The following is a 22,995-nucleotide window of genomic DNA, read 5'->3' as shown; positions in this document are numbered from 1 at the left end:
TAGCTTCTCAAGCACCCTTGCATGCTTAAGCGGAAATTGTGCAAGTCCAGTTAATATTTCAACCCAAAACACTTTGCTTCAAAGCCAACAATCTCAACTGTCTTGAGATGCCGAGACAAACACCCAAATGCCCTATTCTGTGATTTCCAGTACCCTAGTGATCAAAGTTATTGTCAATGGACAATGGTAAAGTCTAGGGGAAACTCCAGCTACAGATAAACATTAAGTCAGGGGATACATTTTTTTTTTTTTTTTGAGAAGGGAGGGATACATATTTGAATTTGCAACGTAATTTCCTTCATAAAATATAAACGGGTATATTTAAAGCAAGTGGAAATAAGGCTTGAGAAGAAAAAAATCATTTCCATTTGAAATGGGTATTTTAAAGGTGAGATAGATCAAATAGAAGTGGAAAGATACTGAGTTTATACAAACTTTGCCAATGGAGATGGCAAGTTCTCACTTCTGATATTGTTAATACCTTACAACATCGAGAGAGAGGAGCAAGAAAGCAAGACAGTTTGGCATTGATAAGTTCAAATAATCCCCGTTTGGTACGCAATTTCAAAACATATTTTTAGTTTTTAAATAATAATTAAGCGTCTTTGCAAATATTTTTTCACCTACACGTATTTTCAAAAAAATTAAAAATTATTATTTAAATACACGTATTTCCACACATTTTTTCATATCATGTACAAACTATATTGATAGGTTCATAGCAAAGGGTGGATAATGGCAAATGGGCTTCATTAATGAGTAATTATAGATTACTTCTAAATATCATAAATGCATACTCAACTCTTTCTCTCTCTCACATAATAGTGAACACAATTCATGTGAGAGAGAAAGAGGAGTACACATTTATGGTACTTCCGAAATATTCAATAATTTTCCTTCATTAATAATGGATTTTTTGAATTTCCTTGACACTCATCCTCCCAGGCTGCAACAAAAGAAAAATAGAAAAGACCTAATGGCATGATTTGTCCCATTAATTATTAGTTGCCACAAGATCGTACGTGGAATGAAATTTTGTTTTTTACTTTCTAATTAAACCATGGGGCTGATACAGTTTAGTTTCTTCTATGACAGGGTGTGACTCAACTACTAAGACAAGTATACTAAAAATTGTTTCAACTTATCAACGAAGAGAACCATTTATAGTTAGCTTGCACATTGATCTATATATACTCACTGGCTACCAAATTTGGAAGGTTACAAGCCTCAAACCATCACCAAATTCCCACTGTAACATAACTAGGGGTATCAGATCTTATATGAAATAACCCAACTAGATGGAATTGTCAAAATGTGATACACACCTTAAAAAAATTAAGTCACTAAAAAGGTCTTACTCAATAAACAGAGTTTCCACTTTTGCGCAGGTTTAAGAAAGGTTAAGGTAACAAGCATTATATCAATTCATAGAAGAGGATGACTCCCGAAATCAAACCCAATACCCTTTTTGTGGAAAACACTTGCCATCAAATCAAGGCTCAAATTCTAAAAAGAATAAGTTACTAAAAATTCTCCAAATCAAACAACCACAGGAAAACAAAAATGCCATGGATACCAAGCTCTTCTAGGCAGTTCACTATTAGAGAAGAATTTAAAGTGATAGTTCTATATATTTTCCCATTTCAAGAATCATACTGTCAATGTCACCATGACCATTTTTCATTTATACGTTACAGCCTGAGATACAATTCTTATCTCACTAATTAGAAACATGCCTAAATACGTAGAAAAAGAGAACAACTATAAAAGTAGAATATGCAAAGAAGGTCCTCTTCATCAACTCGCTCTCTTCTTGAAATATATTAAAAGAATGGAAAAATTTAGGTATAGTGAGGTGAATTTAACTACCTATATAGTTGTATTAACTAATGCAACCAAACAATATTAAGCGAAATCAAATTGTACAGTAACTTGTCTCTAAAAAGAGCACCAGATGCTGTGTTTTATTCTATATTCAGGCCTAGCAAAGCAATGAGACTACCAACAAATCATATAACGTTGATACATTCATGTCTCTGCAAATGGTAATCAACATTAACAGTCAAGAAAAGCATGAAGTATTGCTGAAAAAAAAAATGATAGAGAGGAAAGAGTAATCAAGAAAAACCAACCTTTAGACACCATTTGCCAACAATAAGTTTCTTCACTTGATGCAGATTCTCAAGAAGTTCACTCACAACTTCTACACTGTCCTTACGAACTTCCTCCTCCTCGTCACTTCATAATCTATCGATATTTCGAAATCAAGCTTAACCTCAGCCAATGCTGACCCGTCCTTTTACCTCACACTTCTTACCATAAAAATTCCCCAGAATTTCCAAAGACTCAATCTTTGGAGCCACAATTTCCAATTCTATCGGCTCATGGCATTTTGAATAACAAGAATATATCACCAGTTTTCTCAAACTCTCCGACAATATATCAAACCAATTAAAGTCAATAAAATTTTGCAATTTCAAGAATTCAATTCTAGGACTGCCCATTAACACTTTATTTATCATGTCTTCAAACAAGGCCGTGTACCCAATACACAAGCACTTGAGTGAACTCCAACCCACTAACCCTTTAGGCTTAGTTTCGCAGAAATGAAAATCCAATTCAGAAACAAATTCATCAGCATAGAGACGCTGCGGCAATGTGTATCCATCATTTCCATAAGGGTTTAAATGAGGAGCTGATAAACATAGACTAAGTTGGTCTACCTTAGCAGTGAAAAAAGAAAATGCAGCTACTGCAATACTTCCAACAAGCACAGGCAGCACCTCCAGCTAATCTAATTTCATTGTGTTTCATTTTGTATTGATAATGAGATGTATTGGTATTTAGCCAAAAATATATGCATTGGTCAGTTCCTCTGCCAACACAACCAAACATGTTGAAGTGCCTTTAATTGAGATGGAACTTAAGCAACATAACCATTGATATTTAGCATCTTAAAGCAAGTTTAACATCACAATGAAAACATAAGTACATGAAATTGGAAGCTAGAGCAAATCATAGCAAGATTTTAGTTCATTGAACTAGACTAATCTACATAACTACAATTTATTTATGAGAATTTCATCATTTAAGAGCATCAAACAACTTAAAATGATTTTACTAAAATGGGAATATAACCACTGCATGAGGAGAGATTCTGGGGAAGCTTAACAACTTTTGAGACACTTGTAGAAATTTAAGTTGCATATTATGTATTCCATTTTGCATAACCCATGGTTCAGTGATAACCATCTTCTCCAGTACCTTTGCATTCTTAAGTAGAAATTCTACAACTAAAATGAATACATCCTTTGTGTGGAACCTTTCTCCAAAACCAAAAATCTTGACAGTCTTGAGGCATTGTAGCAAAGACTTGAAATAGACCTCTTTTGATTTCCAATGGTTCACTTCATCATAGATTCTATCTAGAAACTGCAAAATAGAAGTACATTAGCTCATTTTGAAGTTGACTTTTAAATTATGGTATCTTGTCATGTTATAAAGGAGTTGGAGCAGGAAAAGGGAGTTAGCTTTGGACATTTTGATTTTGAGGATTTAAGGTTAGGCGGCTTTGGAAGGAAAATGGCTGGAAAATAGGAAGAAATGAGGATTATAGGGTTTCTAATGACAATGGGAATAGTAGGATTTGGAAATCCAACAAAGGCTAATGACTAAAACTTGGGTTGCTGTTCTAGGACAATGAAGAGTAACTCAAGCACAGTATTTAGCCTTTTCATGGCGGTATTTGAGGCTACTTTCATGGATAGGTGATTTAGGATCTTGGGGTTTAAACGGTGATAAATCAATGAGCAAAGATTGGGTCTAGTGCTTTTGTGCACTGGACCCATTAGGATTACGATATGTGTCCACTTTTGGACATGTGTCATGATCTTGAAGGGTCACACGTATTCTTTTCTTTCATTTTATTCTATTTAAAATCATGGCCCTTATTACTTCCTTAATAGACACATTAAACTAAATGTTATATTATATTATATTTTATATATATATATATATTGTTTATATTTTAGTATTATCTTCATTAAAGTTCCCATGATATGACATCCAGGAAATTGGACCAAGAAAAACAAACCTCTAAGTCGTGGTTGGAGAATATGATATCTATAACCAATGTCTCCACATAAGGCGAATTTTGAAGCAGGCTTGCAATGCCAGGAAGATCCCATTTTTCCATGCTTGTTTTCATCGTTAGACATTTGCAATTTAACACTGGAGAAGACAGATGTTTCACTGACATTATAGACAGAACCTACGTCCATCAAAGTAAAAGGAAGAACACAATGAGGTAAAGTGAACAATAGAATAAACCACACGACCAATTGTAATATACATCGCCAGAGAACAATTTAGCTAACATGTTTTCCAGAACGCTAACTTAAATAAATGTCAATACATCCTATATGACAATAAAATAAAAGAGGCCTTTTTGGAACCTTGATTTATAGTTGACAAATCATCATGAAGAATCATTATTTGGCACGAAAGCAAGTGTCCTACACGGCTACACCTCATCATGAAACTAGAAGCAGTGTATATAACTCAATAGATCAACTCATGAAATCGGACCAATACTATAATTTCCTTTAATTATTGATTGACTACAACTCATGTTATAATCAAGATGTTAGGCAGAAAAAGTCAGACCGACAACAACAAAAACCCAACTCACAATAGAGAGAGTAAGGTAATTTTCGAATACTCTTTATAAATTAAAGAATGATTTTTCCCTTTGGTATTAGTAACTTGTCACTAAAAAGAGCACTAGACGCTGTGCATTATTCTATATTCAAGCCTAGCTAAGCAATGGGACCGCCAACAATACAATCTAGATACAGTCATGTCTCTGCAAATGGAAATCAACATTGGCAATCAAGAAAAACATTAAGTGTTTCATATGACAATCGAAACAATTAAAAGAAAAAAAAAAATGATAAGAGTAATCAAGAAAAACCAACCTTGAGACACCATCTGCCAACAATAAGTTTCTTGACTTGATTTAGACTCTCAAAAAGTTCCCTCACAACGTTTTCACAGTTCTTATAGTGATCCTCCTCCTGCTCTTCATCTTCATATTCCATCCTTATTACGAAATCAACCCTAACCTCAACTAATGCCGAAGCGTTCTTTATCTGGCACTTCTTCATACCATAAAAATCCCCTATAATCTCTAAAGACTCGATCTTTGGAGCAACAATTTCCAATTCCAACGGGTAGTCTTCATCATAAGAATCCATCACCAATTTTTTCAAACTCTCGGACACTATATCCAACCGATTAAACTTATCACAATTACGCAATTCCAAGAATTCAAGTCTAGGACTACCCAATAACACTTTATTTAGCACATCTTGGTGCAAAGCCAAATTCCAAAGACACAAGCGCTTGAGTGAACTCCAACGTACTAACCCGTTAGGCTTAATTTCGCAAGCTCTAAAATTCAACTCAGAAACAAACTCATTGGCGTAGAGATGCTGGGGCAATTTGTAAAAACAAGATGATAAAAGTAGACTAAGTTGGTCTACCTTGGCAGTTGTGGCGAAACGAACCCAAAGATCGACACGAGGCTTTAGCTCTGGATTGTACTCGACTTCGACGGAGAAATTTGTGAGTTTCGAAGCTCTGTGTAGGAGCAGGACATTATCCACAAAATTGGCGCGATCGGCGGCGTGTCGGAAGTAATAATCTGTGAAACGGAGAGAGGGAACGAAGGTCCAGAGATAGGCCCATCTTTTGGATAAAACGCCTGTTCTGACAGCGTCTTTAGCGCACAAAGAGGAGAGAATGGTGAGGAGGATGGAGTCAGGTAAGGTGCTGATTCGATCTTCTTCTTCTACGATTGGTCCAAGTTTGCGGCGCTTGCTTGGATAATCATCGCTTGAGCTTGACTCTTCTTCTTCTTCTTCAGAATTCTTGGGGTTTGTAGCATGGCTGGAATTATCAGTGGAATAGGGCGCGCTCTCTTCGCTGGAAGTTGAGCTTCTTTCGCTAGAACCATAGCTTTCTTCCTCCATTCTCACTCAGCTCAATGGTGAGTGGTGAGATGCGGACGCTTCTCAGTTCTCTGAAATTCCATTCTTCCTCCCCAATAGCAGTAAAGCACTCATTTTGGATAAAATAAAAATAAAATAAAAAAATAAAGAAGAAGAAGTAGAAGAAGAAAAATTACACAATTTTGTTTAAAAATGACCCAAATCAAAGTATAATTGTATTAATTTACAAATTTTTTATAATAAATTTACATTAGTATTATTTATTTTTCATTTAAATTTTTTATTTATTTATTTTGTCAAAAAATAAAGAAAGAAAATAGATTGTGATTAATTTGTGGGGAGAGAGAGAAATAATTTAAAAAAATTATAAAAAAATTAAATAAAAAAGTTTGATATTTTAATAAAATGTATTGTAAAATAAAAATATGAAATGAATTGTTTTGAAGAGTAAATAGGTAAGATAAAAAATAAAATAAAAAGGGAGATTTTTAAAATGAATATTAAACTCTCTATTTTAAATAATAAAAAAAATTATGTGAATTATATTTGTTTGAGTAAGGGATGTAAGAAAAAGCTTAGCAGGACTAATTAACCTGTAATCCATGCAATTTTTTTTTTTTTTAAATTAAGATAGAAATTCTATTTTGTCATAATTTAAGTGAATATACGTGTAAAATTATTTATTAGAGACTTAAACCTAACCCTTACCTCCCACACTCCACAAACATTTATATAAAATTTGATTATTAATGAGCATTTATTATGATTGTGTTAATAAACAGTACTATTTAAAAAATTTCTCCCTCTCCCCTTGTGTATATGTTAAAAAATATTTAGTATTCCAAAAAAAAAAAAAAAGTATATAGTAGTATATATCTATTCTACCAACTACTTTGGTTCAAATCCTGCTTGCCAAAAATGAATTTTGTTGTTTTGGCCTCATGGTAAAATTAAAGACAATCATAATCTAATGTCACTTTTTCTTTTTCACTCTAACTCACTCTCACGGTGTTTCTTTATATTTTTGGATTGCTTCTCTAGCTCTCTCCGTTTGGTATCAAATGATACAACGTTAATGGTATTAAAATCTAATAAATGTAAAACATGTTAGCAAAAAATAACTAACTTACTAACAAATGAAAGACATGTGTTAATGGGTAGTTATTTTTGCACACATATCTCTTGTTTATTAGATTTTGATATGATATAAAATATTTTTTCCACAGTAACTGCTGTTTTCAAAAGTAATTTGTTAAATAATTTGTAACTCCAGCATTTTATAAAAAAGGAAAATGATAATAAATGCCCTTAAAGTATTGGTTTAGGAGTTATTTTTAAAAACATTTTATTAGAAAAATGATAAAATAATAAATATTGTTGACAACTTTTTATATTTTTCATGAAAGTGGCGTCTAAACTTTCCTAAAAAAAATAACACACTTTTGCCTTATGATATCCAATGAATGTATAAATATAAATTTATATATAGTTTTTTTTTTTTAAGTGGTTATAACAGGAAAATTATTAAAAACACACACACATTTTTACCTTAAGATAATTCAATGAATGTATAATAATATGAATTTACAAGAACTTTTTTTTTTTTTTTTTTTTCGCATTGGATTTGGATTTGGATTTTCTGTTTCTATATTCTTGGCATAGTTGATGCGTTGTGTGTGCATACGTTTTTTATTCAAAATAAAAAATCTTCTTTTTGTTCCTAAATAAATTTGGTAATAAGTAATTAGCTAACTTATAAGTGCAGCTCAAATAGTAGTTTAAACTGCATTGTTGCTAGACCATAAACCAAACGGAAACAAAAAATCATTATAAGCATATTGTGAAAAAAATAAAAGAACAAGAAGATATTGGAAATATCTGAAAATAACATTGAGAGTTTGAAACTGCAAAGTGATTAAATTCAAATCAAAAACGTCATAAGCAAAATAACGTCATAACCATTAACACTATCTTAAAGCAAGTTACAAGAAATTGGAAGCTAAAGATTATCATAGCAAGATTTTAGTTCATTGAACCAGACTAGCATAAATACAATTTATTTATGAGAATTTCATCATTTACAAGCACTTAACAACTTAAAAAGATTTTCTTGAAATGGGAATTTAACCACCGCTTGAGAAGAGGATCTGGGTAAGCTTAACAACTTTTGAAACACTTGTAGATATTTAAATAGCATATTACGTGTTTCATTTTGCATAACCCGTGGTTCAGTGATAATCAAATTCTCCAATACCTTTGCATTCATAAGTAGAAATTCAACCACTAAAATGAACACTTTCTTTGTGTGGAAACATTTTCTAAAACCAAAAATCATGACAGTCTTGAGGCATTGTAGCAAAGACTTGAAATAGACCTCCTTTGATTTCCAATGGATCACTTCATCATAGCTTCTTACCAGAAACTGCAAAATAAAAGTACATTAGCATGTTTTGAAATTCCTTTTTAAATTATGATATCTTGTCATGTTATAAAGGAGTTGGTGCAGGAGAATGGTAGTTAGCTTTGAACATCTTTGATTATGAGGATTTAAGGTTAGGTTTTGGAAGGAAAAAGACTGAAAAATAGTAAGAAATGAGGATTATAGGGTTTTTAATGAGAAAAGGAATACTAGGATTCGGAAATCTATCAAAGGGTAGTGACTAAAACTTGGGTTGCTGTTCCAGGACTCTGAAGAGACACTCTTGTACAGTATTTAGACTTTTCCCCCGGGGGGGGGGGGGTGTAAGTATTAGAGGCTATTTTCATGTATAGGTGATTTTGGATTTTGGGCTAAAGACACATTAAAATCAATTATATATATATATATAAAAGTATTATCTTTAATATTCATTAAACTTCCTTTCATATGACATCCAAGAAATTGGACCAAGAAAAACAAACCTCCGACTCGTGGTAAGAGGATATGATATCTATAACCAATGTCTCCACATAAGGTGAACTTTGAAGCAGGCTTGCAATTCCAGGAAGATCCCATTTTTCCATGCTTGTTTTCACCGTTAGATATTTGCAATTTTACAATGGAGGAGACAGATGCTTCACTGACATTATAGATAGAACCTACATCCATCAAAGTAAAAGGCAGAACACAATAAGGTAAAGTGAACATTAGAATAAACACATGACCAATTGTAATTTACATAGCCAGAGAACAATTTAGCTAACATTTTTCACAAGAACACTAACATAAATAAATGTCAATATATCCTATATGACAAATAAATAAAAGAGGCCTTTTTGGAACCTTGATTTTTAGTTGACAAATAATTATGAAGAATCATTATTTGGCACTAAAGCATTGGTGCCCTACACCTCATCATGAAACTAAAAGCAGTGTATATAACTAAATAGATCAACTCATGAAATTGAACCAATATTATAATTTCCTTTAATTATTGATTGACTACAACTTGTATTAAAATCAAGATGCTCAGCAGAAATAGTCCAACCAACAACAACCATAATCTCAATTTTTTAGGTGTTGGCTAAGCCTGAGCCAACTCACACGAAAGTATGGTAATTTTCCAATACTCTTATAAATCACAAAATGATTTTTCCTTTTGGTATTTATATAACTTCTTTAATGCAAAATCAAATTGTACAATAACTTGTCACTAAAAAGAGAACTAAGATGCTGTGCATTATTCTATAGTCTAGCTAAGCAATAAGACTACCAAAAATAAAAAAGACACAATCTTGATACATTCATGCCTCTGCAAATGGAAATCAACATTAGTAATCAAGAAAAACATGAAGTGTTGCAAATGACAAACGAAACGATGAAAAGAAAGTAAATGATAATAGAGAGTAATCAAGAAGAAACAACCATGAGACACCATTTGCCAACAATAAATTTCTTGACTTGATGCAGACTCTCAAAAAGTTCTCTCACAACGTTTTCACAGTCCTTATAATGATACTCCTGCTCTTCATCTTCATATTCCATTGGTATTTCGAAATCAACCCTAACCTCAACTAATGCCGACGCATTCTTTATCTGAAACTTCGCCATACTAAAAAAATCCCCTATAATTTCTAAAGACTCGATCTTTGGAGCAACAATTTCCAATTCCAAGTCACCCAAGTCCGGCTCTGCAGGATAACAATCTATCACCAATTTTTTCAAACTCTCGGACACAATATCCAGCCGATTAAACTGATAACAATTATGCAATTTCAAGAATTCAATTCTAGGACTACCCAGTAACACTTTATTTACCACATCTTCGCGCAAAGGCACGTACCCAAAACACAAGCGCTTGAGTGAACTCCAACGTACTAACCCAGTAGGCTTAATTTTGCATAATCTAAAATCCAACTCAGAAACAAACTCATTGGCGTAGAGAATCTCTACTAGAGATGCTGGGGCAATTTGTAAAACCAAGATGATAAACGTAAACTACGTTGGTCTACCTTGGCAGTTGTGGCGAAACGAACCCAAAGATTGATGCGAGGCTTTAGGTCTGGCATGTACTGGAATTGGACGGAGAAATTTGTGAGTTTCAGAGCTCTGTGTAGAAGCAGGACATTATCAACGGCATTGGCGTAATAGACGGAGCTTATGAAGTAAGTATGTGTGAAACGTAGAGAGGGAACGGAAGTCCAAAGAAAGGCCCATCTTTTGGATAAAACGCCTGTTACGACAGCGTCTTTAATGCACAGAGAAGAGAGAATTTTGAGGAGAATCGAGTCAGGTAAGGTGCTGATTCGATCTTCTTCTGAGACTGGTGCATGTTTGCGACGCTTGTTTCGATGATCATCGCTTGATTCTTCTTCTTCTTGAGAATTAATGCCATGGCTGGAATTATCAGTGGACTGGTGAGGGAAATAGGGAGCGCTCTCTTCGCTTGAAGTTGAGCTTCTTTCGCTAGAACCATTGCTTTCTTCCTCCATTCTCACTCAGCTCAATAGCGAATAGTGAGATGCGGAGACTTCTCAGTTCTCTGAAATTCTATTCTTCCTCCCTACAAAACAAAAAACAAAAAACAAAAAACATTTTTATTAAAAAGTGTACCCATTTGAACGTACAATAATGTAAATTTGGTAATTTACATTTATATCTTAGAGATGAGTTCAAGTTACACCTGATGTAACTCTTATAAAATTACACATTTTTTAAACCGTTGATTTTTATTAAATCTAACGGTTAAAAAAACACTAGTGACATGCCATATCTAATATCATTAAGTCATTAAATTTTCTTCTAAAATAAACAAAAAGTCAATTAATACTCACCCCCACCGTTTTCTTCTTCTTCTTCTATCTCTCTTTCTTTCTCTCTCATGACTCATCTACCAAGACCTCCATAAACTCCTCCAATGAACCAAATAAATCAACAAGGGATAAAGCATTAGCATTTTTCATCTTTTCAGTTAGATGTGAATTATATGCATCTGTGTAAATAGATTTCAGTGAAATTGGCAACGATTGAATTAATTTTTTATTTGACAATTCTCCTGAAGTAAACATATATAAGTAACAAACAACATTCCCTGTGACTAGTGGGAATGTTAGATTGGATGCGAATTGGTGCTTTTTTCTTTGACTCTCTGTATTCCTAACAGAGAAGTTATACCCTCCACCCAAAATTCCAATTAAATGAAGATACTATAGAGATGTTGCAGTCTAGTGGCTATTCTGTGTTAGATGCCCTGTATGTGAACTCAATACATGTGATGGTGTTACTTCTAATAAGTCTTTTAAAAGGATTTTATGTAGCTTTTCGATACCTTGTATGCAAACTCAATACATGTAACGCTGAGCAGGGGGAAAATTGCGTTAATACCAATAAAATTACAATGTATCAGTTCCCTAGTTGATTTATTCGGTTCATTGGACAAGTTTATGGAGTAACTGGTAGATGAGAGAGAAAGAGAGAAAGATAGCAGAAGAAGAAAACGGTGGACGGTGAAAGTGTTTATTGACTTTTTGTTATTTTTAGAAGAGAATTTAATGCCTTAATGATATTAGATATGGCATGTCACTAATTGTTTTTTAATCATTAGATCTAATGAAAATCAATGGTTTAAAAAATGTGTAATTCTATAAGAGTTACACGAGGTGTAACTTGAACCCATTTCTATATCTTATATGTGATACCAAGATTATTACAAGACTCGTTATTATAAAAAAAAAAAAGAAAAAAAGAAAAGAAGTTACTAAAAGACTCTGTAATTGTATTTGTCAAATACTCCTATCAATTATTAATTCATCTCTCTCTAATATCAAATGACTTGGTATATTTACAAGAACCAAAATAAGAAGATTTGTTTCTAACTTTTTTTTTTTTTTTTATATACAATCAAAACAAGCATCTTTTTAATTCTCTTTTTGTTTAGGACCAAATAATCAAATACTTTTATTTTTTGGAAAACAAATAATCAAATACTTGCAATCAGGTGATCTGCTTTGGCCTTGAAATTCATGTTCTAAAAACTTAATCATGCTTCAATCAGATAGCACGATTCTGCGCAGAATACATTAACAAACAATTTTATAACATGTAAAAGATTTTTTTTATTTTTTTATTTTAAAATTGGAGAACAGCATTTCATGTTACCAATTGACAAAAAAGACCGATCTCTATAACTATTAGTGAACCGTTGACATAATTTAACTAGTCATTCATATCGAAAATAAGGACAGAAATCAACGATTAGTGAACTATTTACAAAAGTTAACTAGTCATTCATATTGAAAAAAAGGGACAGATATCAGAATGGAACTTATAGTGATAATGCCAAATTGGATCCTTGAGATGAGAAATGATTCCCTCTTCGGTCAAGCTGTCAAAAATCTAACTCTTCAAGACTTCCTAGAGCTTTTCATATCATCCAATCAAAGCATTTACACGACTAACAATAGCATTTGTGGGGGAAAAAACGAAAGTGTATATAAGCGTATGAATGTATGAATTAAAATAAATGAATCAAAGCATTTTTGTATATATGTAGCGGTAAAAGCCATGGTCAGTTCCGAAACATCCCCAATGAAAAATAGAGATGGCAACTCTCAAGTTTATGACACTTTTTTTTTTTTTTTGGATGAGAAGTTTATGACAAATTTGAGTTCACAATAAAACAGAGAAACAATAAATAAAACTCACCACAAAGCTAATAGAAAAGATATTTCCTTTAAATACTTCAACTCTTTATGACCATAGCATCCAAAAAAACTTCAAGGGAACTCCACCCATTTATCTTAGCAAAGAAAAAAAAAATTTCTCTTTATTCTTTTTCACTCTAACCAACTCTCACTGTGTTTTCTCTCCATATTTTCTGATTGCTTCTCTAGGCCTCTACGTGTGTCTCTCTATTTTACTTCAGTTCTTTTCTCTCAAAAATGGCCGAAATCGCCTTCTCTCTTTTGTCTATTCAACTTGAATTAGACTGTCCAAGAGACCCAAACGTGCAACATTATTATTTCTCAATTTGTGTGGCTATCAATTTCCCTTCAGTCAACATCAGCGTGTTCCACACGCCTTGCACCACTTCTCCATAAGGGACAAGCTCGTTAAAGAAATTTGACAAGAGTGGGCTGGACCCAAGTACCCAACAATAGCATTTGATTAGAACAACGTTTTCTTGTCTGTGAAGTCTTTTTTTTTTTTGATCTTTTGATCCGCTCAGTTCAACAAGCCATTAATGAAACCAAAAGTTCAGTTGATATTTAGTTCAGAGAACTTGGAATGAAACTACTCCAAATTCAAAGCAAAGTAAAGAGATTAGACAAGAGAAAATGGCATTACTGTATAGGCATCATTGGATAGTGTATTAAGGCAAATATTAAAGAGAATGTGATCGTTAGGGTTAAAATAATTTGGGTTTTATTTTATAAAAAAATGGAATAAATAGAAAAAACTGTATATTAAGTGTTTATTGACTTTTTGTTTATTTTTAGAAGAGAATTTAATGCCTTAATGATATTAGATATGGCATGTCACTAATTGTTTTTTAATCATTAGATCTAATGAAAATCAATGGTTTAAAAAATGTGTAATTCTATAAGAGTTACACGAGGTGTAACTTGAACCCATTTCTATATCTTATATGTGATACCAAGATTATTACAAGACTCGTTTTAAAAAAAAAAAGAAAAAAGAAAAGAAGTTACTAAAAGACTCTGTAATTGTATTTGTCAAATACTCCTATCAATTATTAATTCATCTCTCTCTAATATCAAATGACTTGGTATATTTACAAGAACCAAAATAAGAAGATTTGTTTCTAACTTTTTTTTTTTTTTTATATACAATCAAAACAAGCATCTTTTTAATTCTCTTTTTGTTTAGGACCAAATAATCAAATACTTTTATTTTTTGGAAAACAAATAATCAAATACTTGCAATCAGGTGATCTGCTTTGGCCTTGAAATTCATGTTCTAAAAACTTAATCATGCTTCAATCAGATAGCACGATTCTGCGCAGAATACATTAACAAACAATTTTATAACATGTAAAAGATTTTTTTTATTTTTTTATTTTAAAATTGGAGAACAGCATTTCATGTTACCAATTGACAAAAAAGACCGATCTCTATAACTATTAGTGAACCGTTGACATAATTAACTAGTCATTCATATCGAAAATAAGGACAGAAATCAACGATTAGTGAACTATTTACAAAAGTTAACTAGTCATTCATATTGAAAAAAAGGGACAGATATCAGAATGGAACTTATAGTGATAATGCCAAATTGGATCCTTGAGATGAGAAATGATTCCCTCTTCGGTCAAGCTGTCAAAAATCTAACTCTTCAAGACTTCCTAGAGCTTTTCATATCATCCAATCAAAGCATTTACACGACTAACAATAGCATTTGTGGGGGAAAAAACGAAAGTGTATATAAGCGTATGAATGTATGAATTAAAATAAATGAATCAAAGCATTTTTGTATATATGTAGCGGTAAAAGCCATGGTCAGTTCCGAAACATCCCCAATGAAAAATAGAGATGGCAACTCTCAAGTTTATGACACTTTTTTTTTTTTTTTGGATGAGAAGTTTATGACAAATTTGAGTTCACAATAAAACAGAGAAACAATAAATAAAACTCACCACAAAGCTAATAGAAAAGATATTTCCTTTAAATACTTCAACTCTTTATGACCATAGCATCCAAAAAAACTTCAAGGGAACTCCACCCATTTATCTTAGCAAAGAAAAAAAAATTTCTCTTTATTCTTTTTCACTCTAACCAACTCTCACTGTGTTTTCTCTCCATATTTTCTGATTGCTTCTCTAGGCCTCTACGTGTGTCTCTCTATTTTACTTCAGTTCTTTTCTCTCAAAAATGGCCGAAATCGCCTTCTCTCTTTTGTCTATTCAACTTGAATTAGACTGTCCAAGAGACCCAAACGTGCAACATTATTATTTCTCAATTTGTGTGGCTATCAATTTCCCTTCAGTCAACATCAGCGTGTTCCACACGCCTTGCACCACTTCTCCATAAGGGACAAGCTCGTTAAAGAAATTTGACAAGAGTGGGCTGGACCCAAGTACCCAACAATAGCATTTGATTAGAACAACGTTTTCTTGTCTGTGAAGTCTTTTTTTTTTTTGATCTTTTGATCCGCTCAGTTCAACAAGCCATTAATGAAACCAAAAGTTCAGTTGATATTTAGTTCAGAGAACTTGGAATGAAACTACTCCAAATTCAAAGCAAAGTAAAGAGATTAGACAAGAGAAAATGGCATTACTGTATAGGCATCATTGGATAGTGTATTAAGGCAAATATTAAAGAGAATGTGATCGTTAGGGTTAAAATAATTTGGGTTTTATTTTATAAAAAAATGGAATAAATAGAAAAAACTGTATAAAGTTTTTTTTTTTTTTTGGTTAAGGGGAAATACAAACAGAACTATCTCACCCTATCAGTCAGCAGAGTTAGAAGTCCTGTTATACAAAACACCAGCAGCATCCATATTGACAAAATACAAAACATCAGGACTAGGAGGATTATCAAACACCAGAAACTCCTCAGCCATGTTGCTGCCCATTCTTGAAAATTGTATAGAGCTGATTATATAACTTATAAAGCTGATAAAAATTATATTATACAAGCAAATCCAGCAATGAATAAGCTACTGCATATTTAAAAGGAACATGCGGGCAATTCAACAATTAATCACATCATAGCCAAGAATGATCACAAAAAGGGATTACCGAATCATAAACTGATAATTCCAATGAACCATAGTCAAAATTAATGCAAAATTTATTTCATTAAAGATGAAAGTAGGAAAATTAACATGAACAACTACTACTCCTAAACAAAGTCATGTACATTAATCATAAACTGCAAGCTTCTGGTACATCTCTCCAGAGATAGCTTCGTGCATGACAGCAACAGGGTTGATAATCCCACCATTTTCCAAGAACAACTTGACCAAATTCTTAGAAAACCCACTCACCAGAGCCACCCCACTCTGATCAGATGGAACAGGAGTGGCCTTAGAGTTCCTAAGGTTCCAAAACACAATCTCAGGCACCTTATTGTACCCCTTCTCCCTAAACTTTCTCTGTATAACCTCATAATCAGTTTCCCTCCCTGACCTCCTCAGCCTAGCATCTCTCTCTCGCTGTCGTCTAGCCTCATTCTGCCTCTGCCTCCTCGCATTCACATCGCTCTCCGACTCATCACTATCCATATCCGAAGAATCATCATCCATACTATTATATCCACCATACCGATGATGCCTGGATGCTTGATCAAACTCCATATCACTGAAAACAAACACTTTCTGTATAAGTTGGTCCTCAGTGAAGTCTGTTTGAACAGCCACATCCAGAATCTGATCAAACACAGCCTGAAAATTGGTGCTCCCACCCCACTTCATATTTCTGATAAATTGAGTCTTTTCACTCAGGCTATCTCCTTGAACCATTTGAATGGTAGCGTTGGTGTCAAAAGTTATCACTTGACCTTTCCATGGGTCCTCACTAAGCTCCGAGATCATCAACCCTAGAGCCACACAAACATTCATAGGCTCACCATGCATACTCTCCGACACGTCACACACCGCAATGCAGTTACTCAGATTGCCCTTCTTCAACAAGTCATCCACCATTCTCTTCCACTGAAGCTCCGCCACCTGTCCTCCATCGCTGTCATTCAATGAAGCGATAATCTTATGTGGGAGCAACGCACCCGCCGCGATTGTTGCCTCACTACGCTTCACGCTTTCGAGGTACTCCTGGAATCGCTTCTTGTCGTGTTTCAGAAAGTGTTCCTTGTAATTCTTCATTACCACAGAAGGTACACGGTTGTAAGGCAAGGTTTCCCACATATTTGCACCCATATACACTTCGGGGAGTTCCAGAACCTTATGGAGCGGAACCAAAACTTACTTTCTCAACCTATCTCGGACTCTATAAGCATAGTGAGCATCTTCTAGGGTTTGATATTCTGGGTTGGACTCTTTAGGGAAAACCTATTTAGCAATGCTCTCGCATATCAACAAGGACTTGTCGTAGGCCGAGTCAATCGTAGGGCACCATTTCGCTGCAAGACTGATATCTCTATGCTTTCCTTCATTCAAAGCTTGCATATCAGCCTTCAACATCTGAGCAAAAACATCAGAAACGGCGTCGTGCAAGAACCGATAAACCAGATCCCCGTTATACCTCTCGAAATCTTTCTTGGCCATGGCCAAGACCCGTTCTTTTCTCATCGTCCTTGCGTGCTCTCTTTCAAGATTGACTTTAGCGATATTCTGCTTAACCCTCAACTCCTTGGGCAACTCTGAAGTCTTATTCTTCTGGGTTTTTTTTTTTTTTCATATTTGCGAGGCGTTTTCTCGCGAGGAAATTCATTATGCTTGTGACTCTCCCCCTGCCTTGCATTCTTCTGCCTATGCCCTTGGCTCCTTTTCTCTGGTCCCATTCTCTCTTGGCGATTTCGCATGCCGACTCGCCTTCGAGAATTAGTTTCCAGGAGGTCTTTGAAGTAACCGAAGTCGGCGAAGGATCTAGCATTGAGGGCTAGGATTTTAGGGTGGTGTATAGAACCGTTGCTTGTCGGATTTGCCAGTGCCACGTACACCACGGAGGTTACAGATGAGTTTGAGTGTGGTGAGAGGGTGGTAGGACCAGGCTTTTTAGACTCGCTGGACGGTTTCGTGGGATGGTGTGGAGGGGAGGGTTTCTACTGCAGAGGACTCGATGGAGGTAGTGGTGGTGCTTTTGGTGTTGATCTGGGGTGGGCCGAGAAGAAGGGAATCTTGATTATGAATTTGTGATTGTGATTTGTGAATAGGGTTTAACAATGGGGATTTATAAGAGAGAAGATTACTTCACGTACGGGCGTAAACTCTAGTAAATCACGCGTCATCCGTTTTGTTATCAAAGTTACGGAATTACACGCGTTTATTTAGGCCTAAAAGTAGAGAACGTGTTTAAGTTAAAAAAACGTTAAAAAAGGTTGGTTAGATTCGGACATGTATAGAAGATGGAAAAAGTTTAACGCAGCCGTCAAAGACTAGTGACACTCTACACGGCACTACACTTTGCTAAAAAAAAAAAAACGAAGTGAGACACTACTACACTACACATAAAAAGGATTAAAATAATCCAAATGAAACGTATTACTCTTACAGTCAAACACAAAGTATCAACTATAATTTTTTTTTTAAAAAAAATTTTAAAATAGTGGTACAACAAACTATATTTTCACAATTATTTTACGACAAAACTTAAATAATACATTGTTATCGATTTTCATCTGAGTTCATTACTAATATCGCTTACATCTAGTTTTTATTGTAAAATTATGATGAAAATGTTGTGTCATAGTCAACTAAGTCTAAAATTCACATACATCAAACAATGCAAAGACAGTAAAGTTGTGTAAAAATACATAATTACTGCAATAACTATTAAAATTTACATTAACACTATTCATTTTGCATTTAGTTTTTTTTATTATTTCTTTACGTATTCTGATGTTGAAAGAAGAGAATAAAATGTAATTGTTGTGTGTGTATAAAGAGAAACAATTAAAACAACTAAATTTTTTTGATATTTTAATAAAATCTAGTGTAAAATTGATACTCTAATTGAATGTTTTGAAAAATGAGTACGTAAAATAGAAAAAGTAGATTTTTATGCTAAAATATATAGAAAATTTAACTCGAATTGATGTGAATGCTCTATGTGAGTATATATATATACATACTAAATGCTTTCGTAATTTTTACACGAACTTTTAAAATAATAAACGTTTAGTACCTGTACTACACACGTACTGTTATTTGTCCGTTTACATATTTTTTGCCGAATTTTTGAAACGTACTTTTATTAAAAGATACCAAATTGTATCCATCCGGATGTTTACCATAATATACATGTACTGTATTTCACTAACTATGCTATTATTTAAGGTGTTTCACCTCTTTAGAATTCTTTTTTTTTTTTGTTCAAAAATACCCTTACACCTTTATGTTTAAGTAGAGATTAAACTAAAGGATAATTCGGTAAAAATATAACTCTAATTCCCACTAAAATATGGCCTAAAAATTAGGGCTTATTCCACTTATAAATTAGATAAACTAGTTGCTAACCCATGCAATGCATGGGAAAACTATTGAGTATGACTTATTATTTAATATGAATGTTTTACAAATATAAATTTTGTAACCTCTTAGATTACACATAAAGATTCCAATTTTAAAAATTCGATATGAAACATGTTTTAGCATTAACATTTTCTTGGAAAATATCAATCAAACAAAAATTAAATAAAGATTAGTATTTAATAATCCAATAAATGTTGTGATGATAAATATTTGTCTAATCTCAACTATTGGCTCCAATGTAAAATAAAGAAAGTAATTAAACATTTCGTATGAAAAATTGTAAAAAATTTACACATAAAATCATTAAAAATGAGAGACATACAGATGCTCTATAGACCATAGTACATGCTCTGTAATTTCAGTCCTTTGTTATTTTCTGGTCTCCACGCATTGCAGTAAAATTTTTGCATCATTTGCTTTACTCAAGTATGAATTCAATTACTCCCTTGAGAGATAAAAGAGTGAACCTCCTAAAGTGCAGGCCATAGTCTGAAGCTCTCCCAAATCTAACAGATTGTATAATATGTCGAAAAGATAACCAAGAATTTATTACTATAGAAAAAACGTAAAGAATATCTGTATTAGTATAGAGAGAAAGCAACTATTCCATTGCAACCACCATCATTAACTTCTTCAACATATTTTTACACCTTTAAATTAAAAGCAACAAAATTAAATGAAACCTTGATTATATAAGGGAGTCAAGTCTATCATTAACACGTATTCGTCGTGTGTAACATTGGAACTATTAGATGACATGTTCTTTTACTTTTCTTTTTTTTTTTTTTTTTTTTTTTTTTTTTTTTTTTTTTGAGAGAAAGGTAAGTCAATTTTATTCAGATAAATCAGACTGAAAAACATCAACTAAATCTTGTGGTAGTTCTTCTAACCACACATCTGTATCAGCAGCTAAAACTGCTCTTTGTGCAAGGGAGTGGGCCAACATATTGCCTCCCCTACGTGTATGCATAAAAACACACTTTTGCATGGCAGCACCTAAGGACTTAATATCACTGATAATGTGGCCCATCAAAGTTCTATTGGGCCTTGGGTTGTTGAGGGCCTGTATGACGTTCAAGGAGTCACCTTCCACTTCGGCCTTAAAGATGCTGATCTCTTTCCAAACTTTTCTTTGTGTGATGGCAGAGCATATTTTGATAGCTAATTAATAGCATAAAATTTGAGTGATGAGATCTAAGTTGAAGGTAAGGAAACATGTCCATGCAATAATAGGCAACTTTTGAATTTAGATTAAACTATAATTATTAAATGCGCAACTTGTCCAAGTAATAGACAAGCAAATGTGCATTTAAGTGCAGACTTATAATTTCAAAAACTTAACAACAAACCCAAAAAAAAAAAAAAAGGCACGACAATAGGGTCTTGAATGCAACCTCACTAAAAAAAAACACCATCAAATCAACCACAAGAATAATATTTCCCCAGCCCCATATATTATGACAATAGCGGGAGGCTGGACTGAAGGTGGGAGATAGTTTGACATGACTGTGGTCCTTGGATCTCTCTCTGCCATTAATAAAGAGCATTTAAGGGTTAGGGTTTTGGGGTTTTGAGCAAGGGAGTCAATATCGTACCGAAAACCGTTTTGGTTTGGCCAGAGAAATGAAATATTTTGGTACCGGTCAATACTAGTGTACCATTTCGAGATTAGCACTATTTTTATAAATAAATATATAAATATAATATTTACTAGGTATAATATTTTCTTTAAGAAAAATTTTCTTTGGACTACAGAAAAATCAACTAATTTTTTTTATTTTTTATTTGTCAAAAAATGATAATATAAATATTAAAAACGATGTAATGGCCTTATGGGTACATTAGTAAAGAATGAATATATTAATGTTTTTAAAAAATGAAAAGCAAATAAATTCAGACTTATTCATTACATATAACAATTTACAAAGTTGAAAACTTGGAATTAGCGATTTTGCTTTAATGAGAGGAATTCTATAATTGTGACTATGGGCTAGTTGATGCCAGCTATTGTTTAAAAAAAAAAAAAAAAGTGTTTGACACCTTTTTCACCGCAAATGACACCTTTTTAAAAAAAAAAAAATGTTTCTTTTTTGAAGGAAAGAAAATAGAGTGTTCACTTACATATACGTACGTGTATATATATATACACACACACACACATGAATACATATCATGTTGACTTGCTTCTTGTTGGTTATTATGCAACCTTGAGGGCATGATAGACTTTCACCATGGTTGGCGCCCCAGCGGAGTTGCCAAAATGTTGAGAGAAAAATATTGATGTTCCCAAATAGAATATGAGGTAGCCAAGTCGGAACTTGACAATGGGCCCTTGAAATAAAGTCTAAAGGCTTTCAGTGTTGTGTAAGTCCACTCAAGTAAGAGATCGATGGAGGCTGCACCCTAACAAGAAAATAACAATAAAGCACAATAAACATGTTACCGTTGTTAGTTTGTTATATTATTAGTCTTTTTATAGCATCATAGTTCAAATTAGTCTTCTAGCGGTGCGGTATTATCTCCAGCGATAAGGTAATTCTAGGTTAAGAAGTGTGTTTACATGGTAAAAATCATATGTTTTCTTTATTATTATTAAGTTAACATAAGAGAAAACTTTCATAGTATCCAAAACATTATGACATTTATCATAATAATAATAAACAAGGATTAAAGGCTCCACAGTTACAAATAAAAGAGGAAAAATAAGACGAAATGAAGGGAGAGAAAGATCCCCAGCTCAGTGTTAAGCTAAGATTTTGGTGAGTATGTATTTATAAGGCATGAATGAGATGAATGTGAACTTTTTTGAGTGAGATGAGATTAATGCTAAGATTAAGGCTTTTTGTGAGTGGTGGTCTGTTTATGACTAGTTGAGAGACATTTATGGGCTATGATTGTGTGAAAGGAGGAAGAAAGTATCTGAGATTAGATAAGTTTGGAAAGATGATGAGTGGTGAGCTTGAGGGAAGCTAAACCACGAGCAAAATAGCAAACAAACCCAGAGTTTCAAAGAGGGTAGCTCCCCCCGTGGGCTGAGGTGTGTATGTTTTTATAATGGGGTTTTAGAGAAGTATTAATTGACAAGAATTCAAAAACGTATGACTAATTAGAGTTGATGAATCAAGGTTAAGATTCTTGAGATTTTTGGTCAGAAGTAGGAGATTTACTTTAGGGGTTGCCTTGCTTCTTTGGGTAATGATGGGATTTTAGAGTGCTTTGCATTAAATGCCAGGATTTCTGGGGCTGAGCTTAATTAAGGAGTGTATCAAGAACAAATCTTAATGCTGCAACTGAGATTTGGTCCCTAAGAAATAAGATTCAACACCCCAAGCCAGGTGTCAAATTCTTAGTCCACTTTAGGGAGTTCCGCTGGAGATCCCTTTATGTCCTCCA

The 22,995-nt window shown here is 33.5% G+C and overlaps 2 protein-coding genes and 1 pseudogene across 2 annotated transcripts; all 3 read right to left on the bottom strand.

Annotated features, from left to right (window-relative positions):
• Nucleotides 1-2,923: 2,923 nt before the first annotated feature.
• On the bottom strand, nucleotides 2,924-6,120 carry LOC112013971 (putative F-box protein At1g49610). The gene is made up of 3 exons (XM_024046354.2): nucleotides 4,977-6,120; nucleotides 4,094-4,270; nucleotides 2,924-3,432 (listed from the first exon to the last, which is right to left on the bottom strand). The coding sequence occupies exons 1-3, from the start codon at nucleotides 6,030-6,032 to the stop codon at nucleotides 3,121-3,123; spliced, it is 1,545 nt and encodes a 514-aa protein (XP_023902122.2). The 5' UTR covers nucleotides 6,033-6,120; the 3' UTR covers nucleotides 2,924-3,120.
• Nucleotides 6,121-9,840: 3,720 nt separating this feature from the next.
• On the bottom strand, nucleotides 9,841-10,922 carry LOC136065170 (putative F-box/FBD/LRR-repeat protein At1g78760). The gene is made up of 3 exons (XM_065767965.1): nucleotides 10,433-10,922; nucleotides 10,249-10,391; nucleotides 9,841-10,185 (listed from the first exon to the last, which is right to left on the bottom strand). The coding sequence occupies exons 1-3, from the start codon at nucleotides 10,920-10,922 to the stop codon at nucleotides 9,841-9,843; spliced, it is 978 nt and encodes a 325-aa protein (XP_065624037.1).
• A 5,392-nt stretch (nucleotides 10,923-16,314) lies between these two features.
• On the bottom strand, nucleotides 16,315-17,777 carry LOC112013973 (uncharacterized; annotated as a pseudogene).
• Between the last annotated feature and the right edge of the window lie 5,218 nt (nucleotides 17,778-22,995).

This window comes from Quercus suber, unplaced genomic scaffold, assembly GCF_002906115.3.
Source record: "Quercus suber isolate HL8 unplaced genomic scaffold, Cork oak 2.0 scaffold_870, whole genome shotgun sequence".
NCBI classification, from domain to species: Eukaryota; Viridiplantae; Streptophyta; class Magnoliopsida; order Fagales; family Fagaceae; genus Quercus; species Quercus suber.
This window is presented reverse-complemented; position numbering and strand designations above follow the sequence as displayed.

Coding starts and splice junctions, on each gene's coding strand:
- LOC112013971 (XM_024046354.2), bottom strand. CDS start 6,032: ATGGAGGAAGAAAGCTATGGTTCTAGCGAAAGAAGCTCAACTTCCAGC. Junction 4,271..4,976: donor TTGGCAGATGGTGTCTCAAG/GTTGGTTTTTCT, acceptor TGATGGACGTAG/GTTCTGTCTATAATGTCAGT. Junction 3,433..4,093: donor TCTCCAACCACGACTTAGAG/GTTTGTTTTTCT, acceptor TCTATTTTGCAG/TTTCTAGATAGAATCTATGA.
- LOC136065170 (XM_065767965.1), bottom strand. CDS start 10,922: ATGGAGGAAGAAAGCAATGGTTCTAGCGAAAGAAGCTCAACTTCAAGC. Junction 10,392..10,432: donor AACTGCCAAGGTAGACCAAC/GTAGTTTACGTT, acceptor AAATTGCCCCAG/CATCTCTAGTAGAGATTCTC. Junction 10,186..10,248: donor TGCCTTTGCGCGAAGATGTG/GTAAATAAAGTG, acceptor AATTGTTATCAG/TTTAATCGGCTGGATATTGT.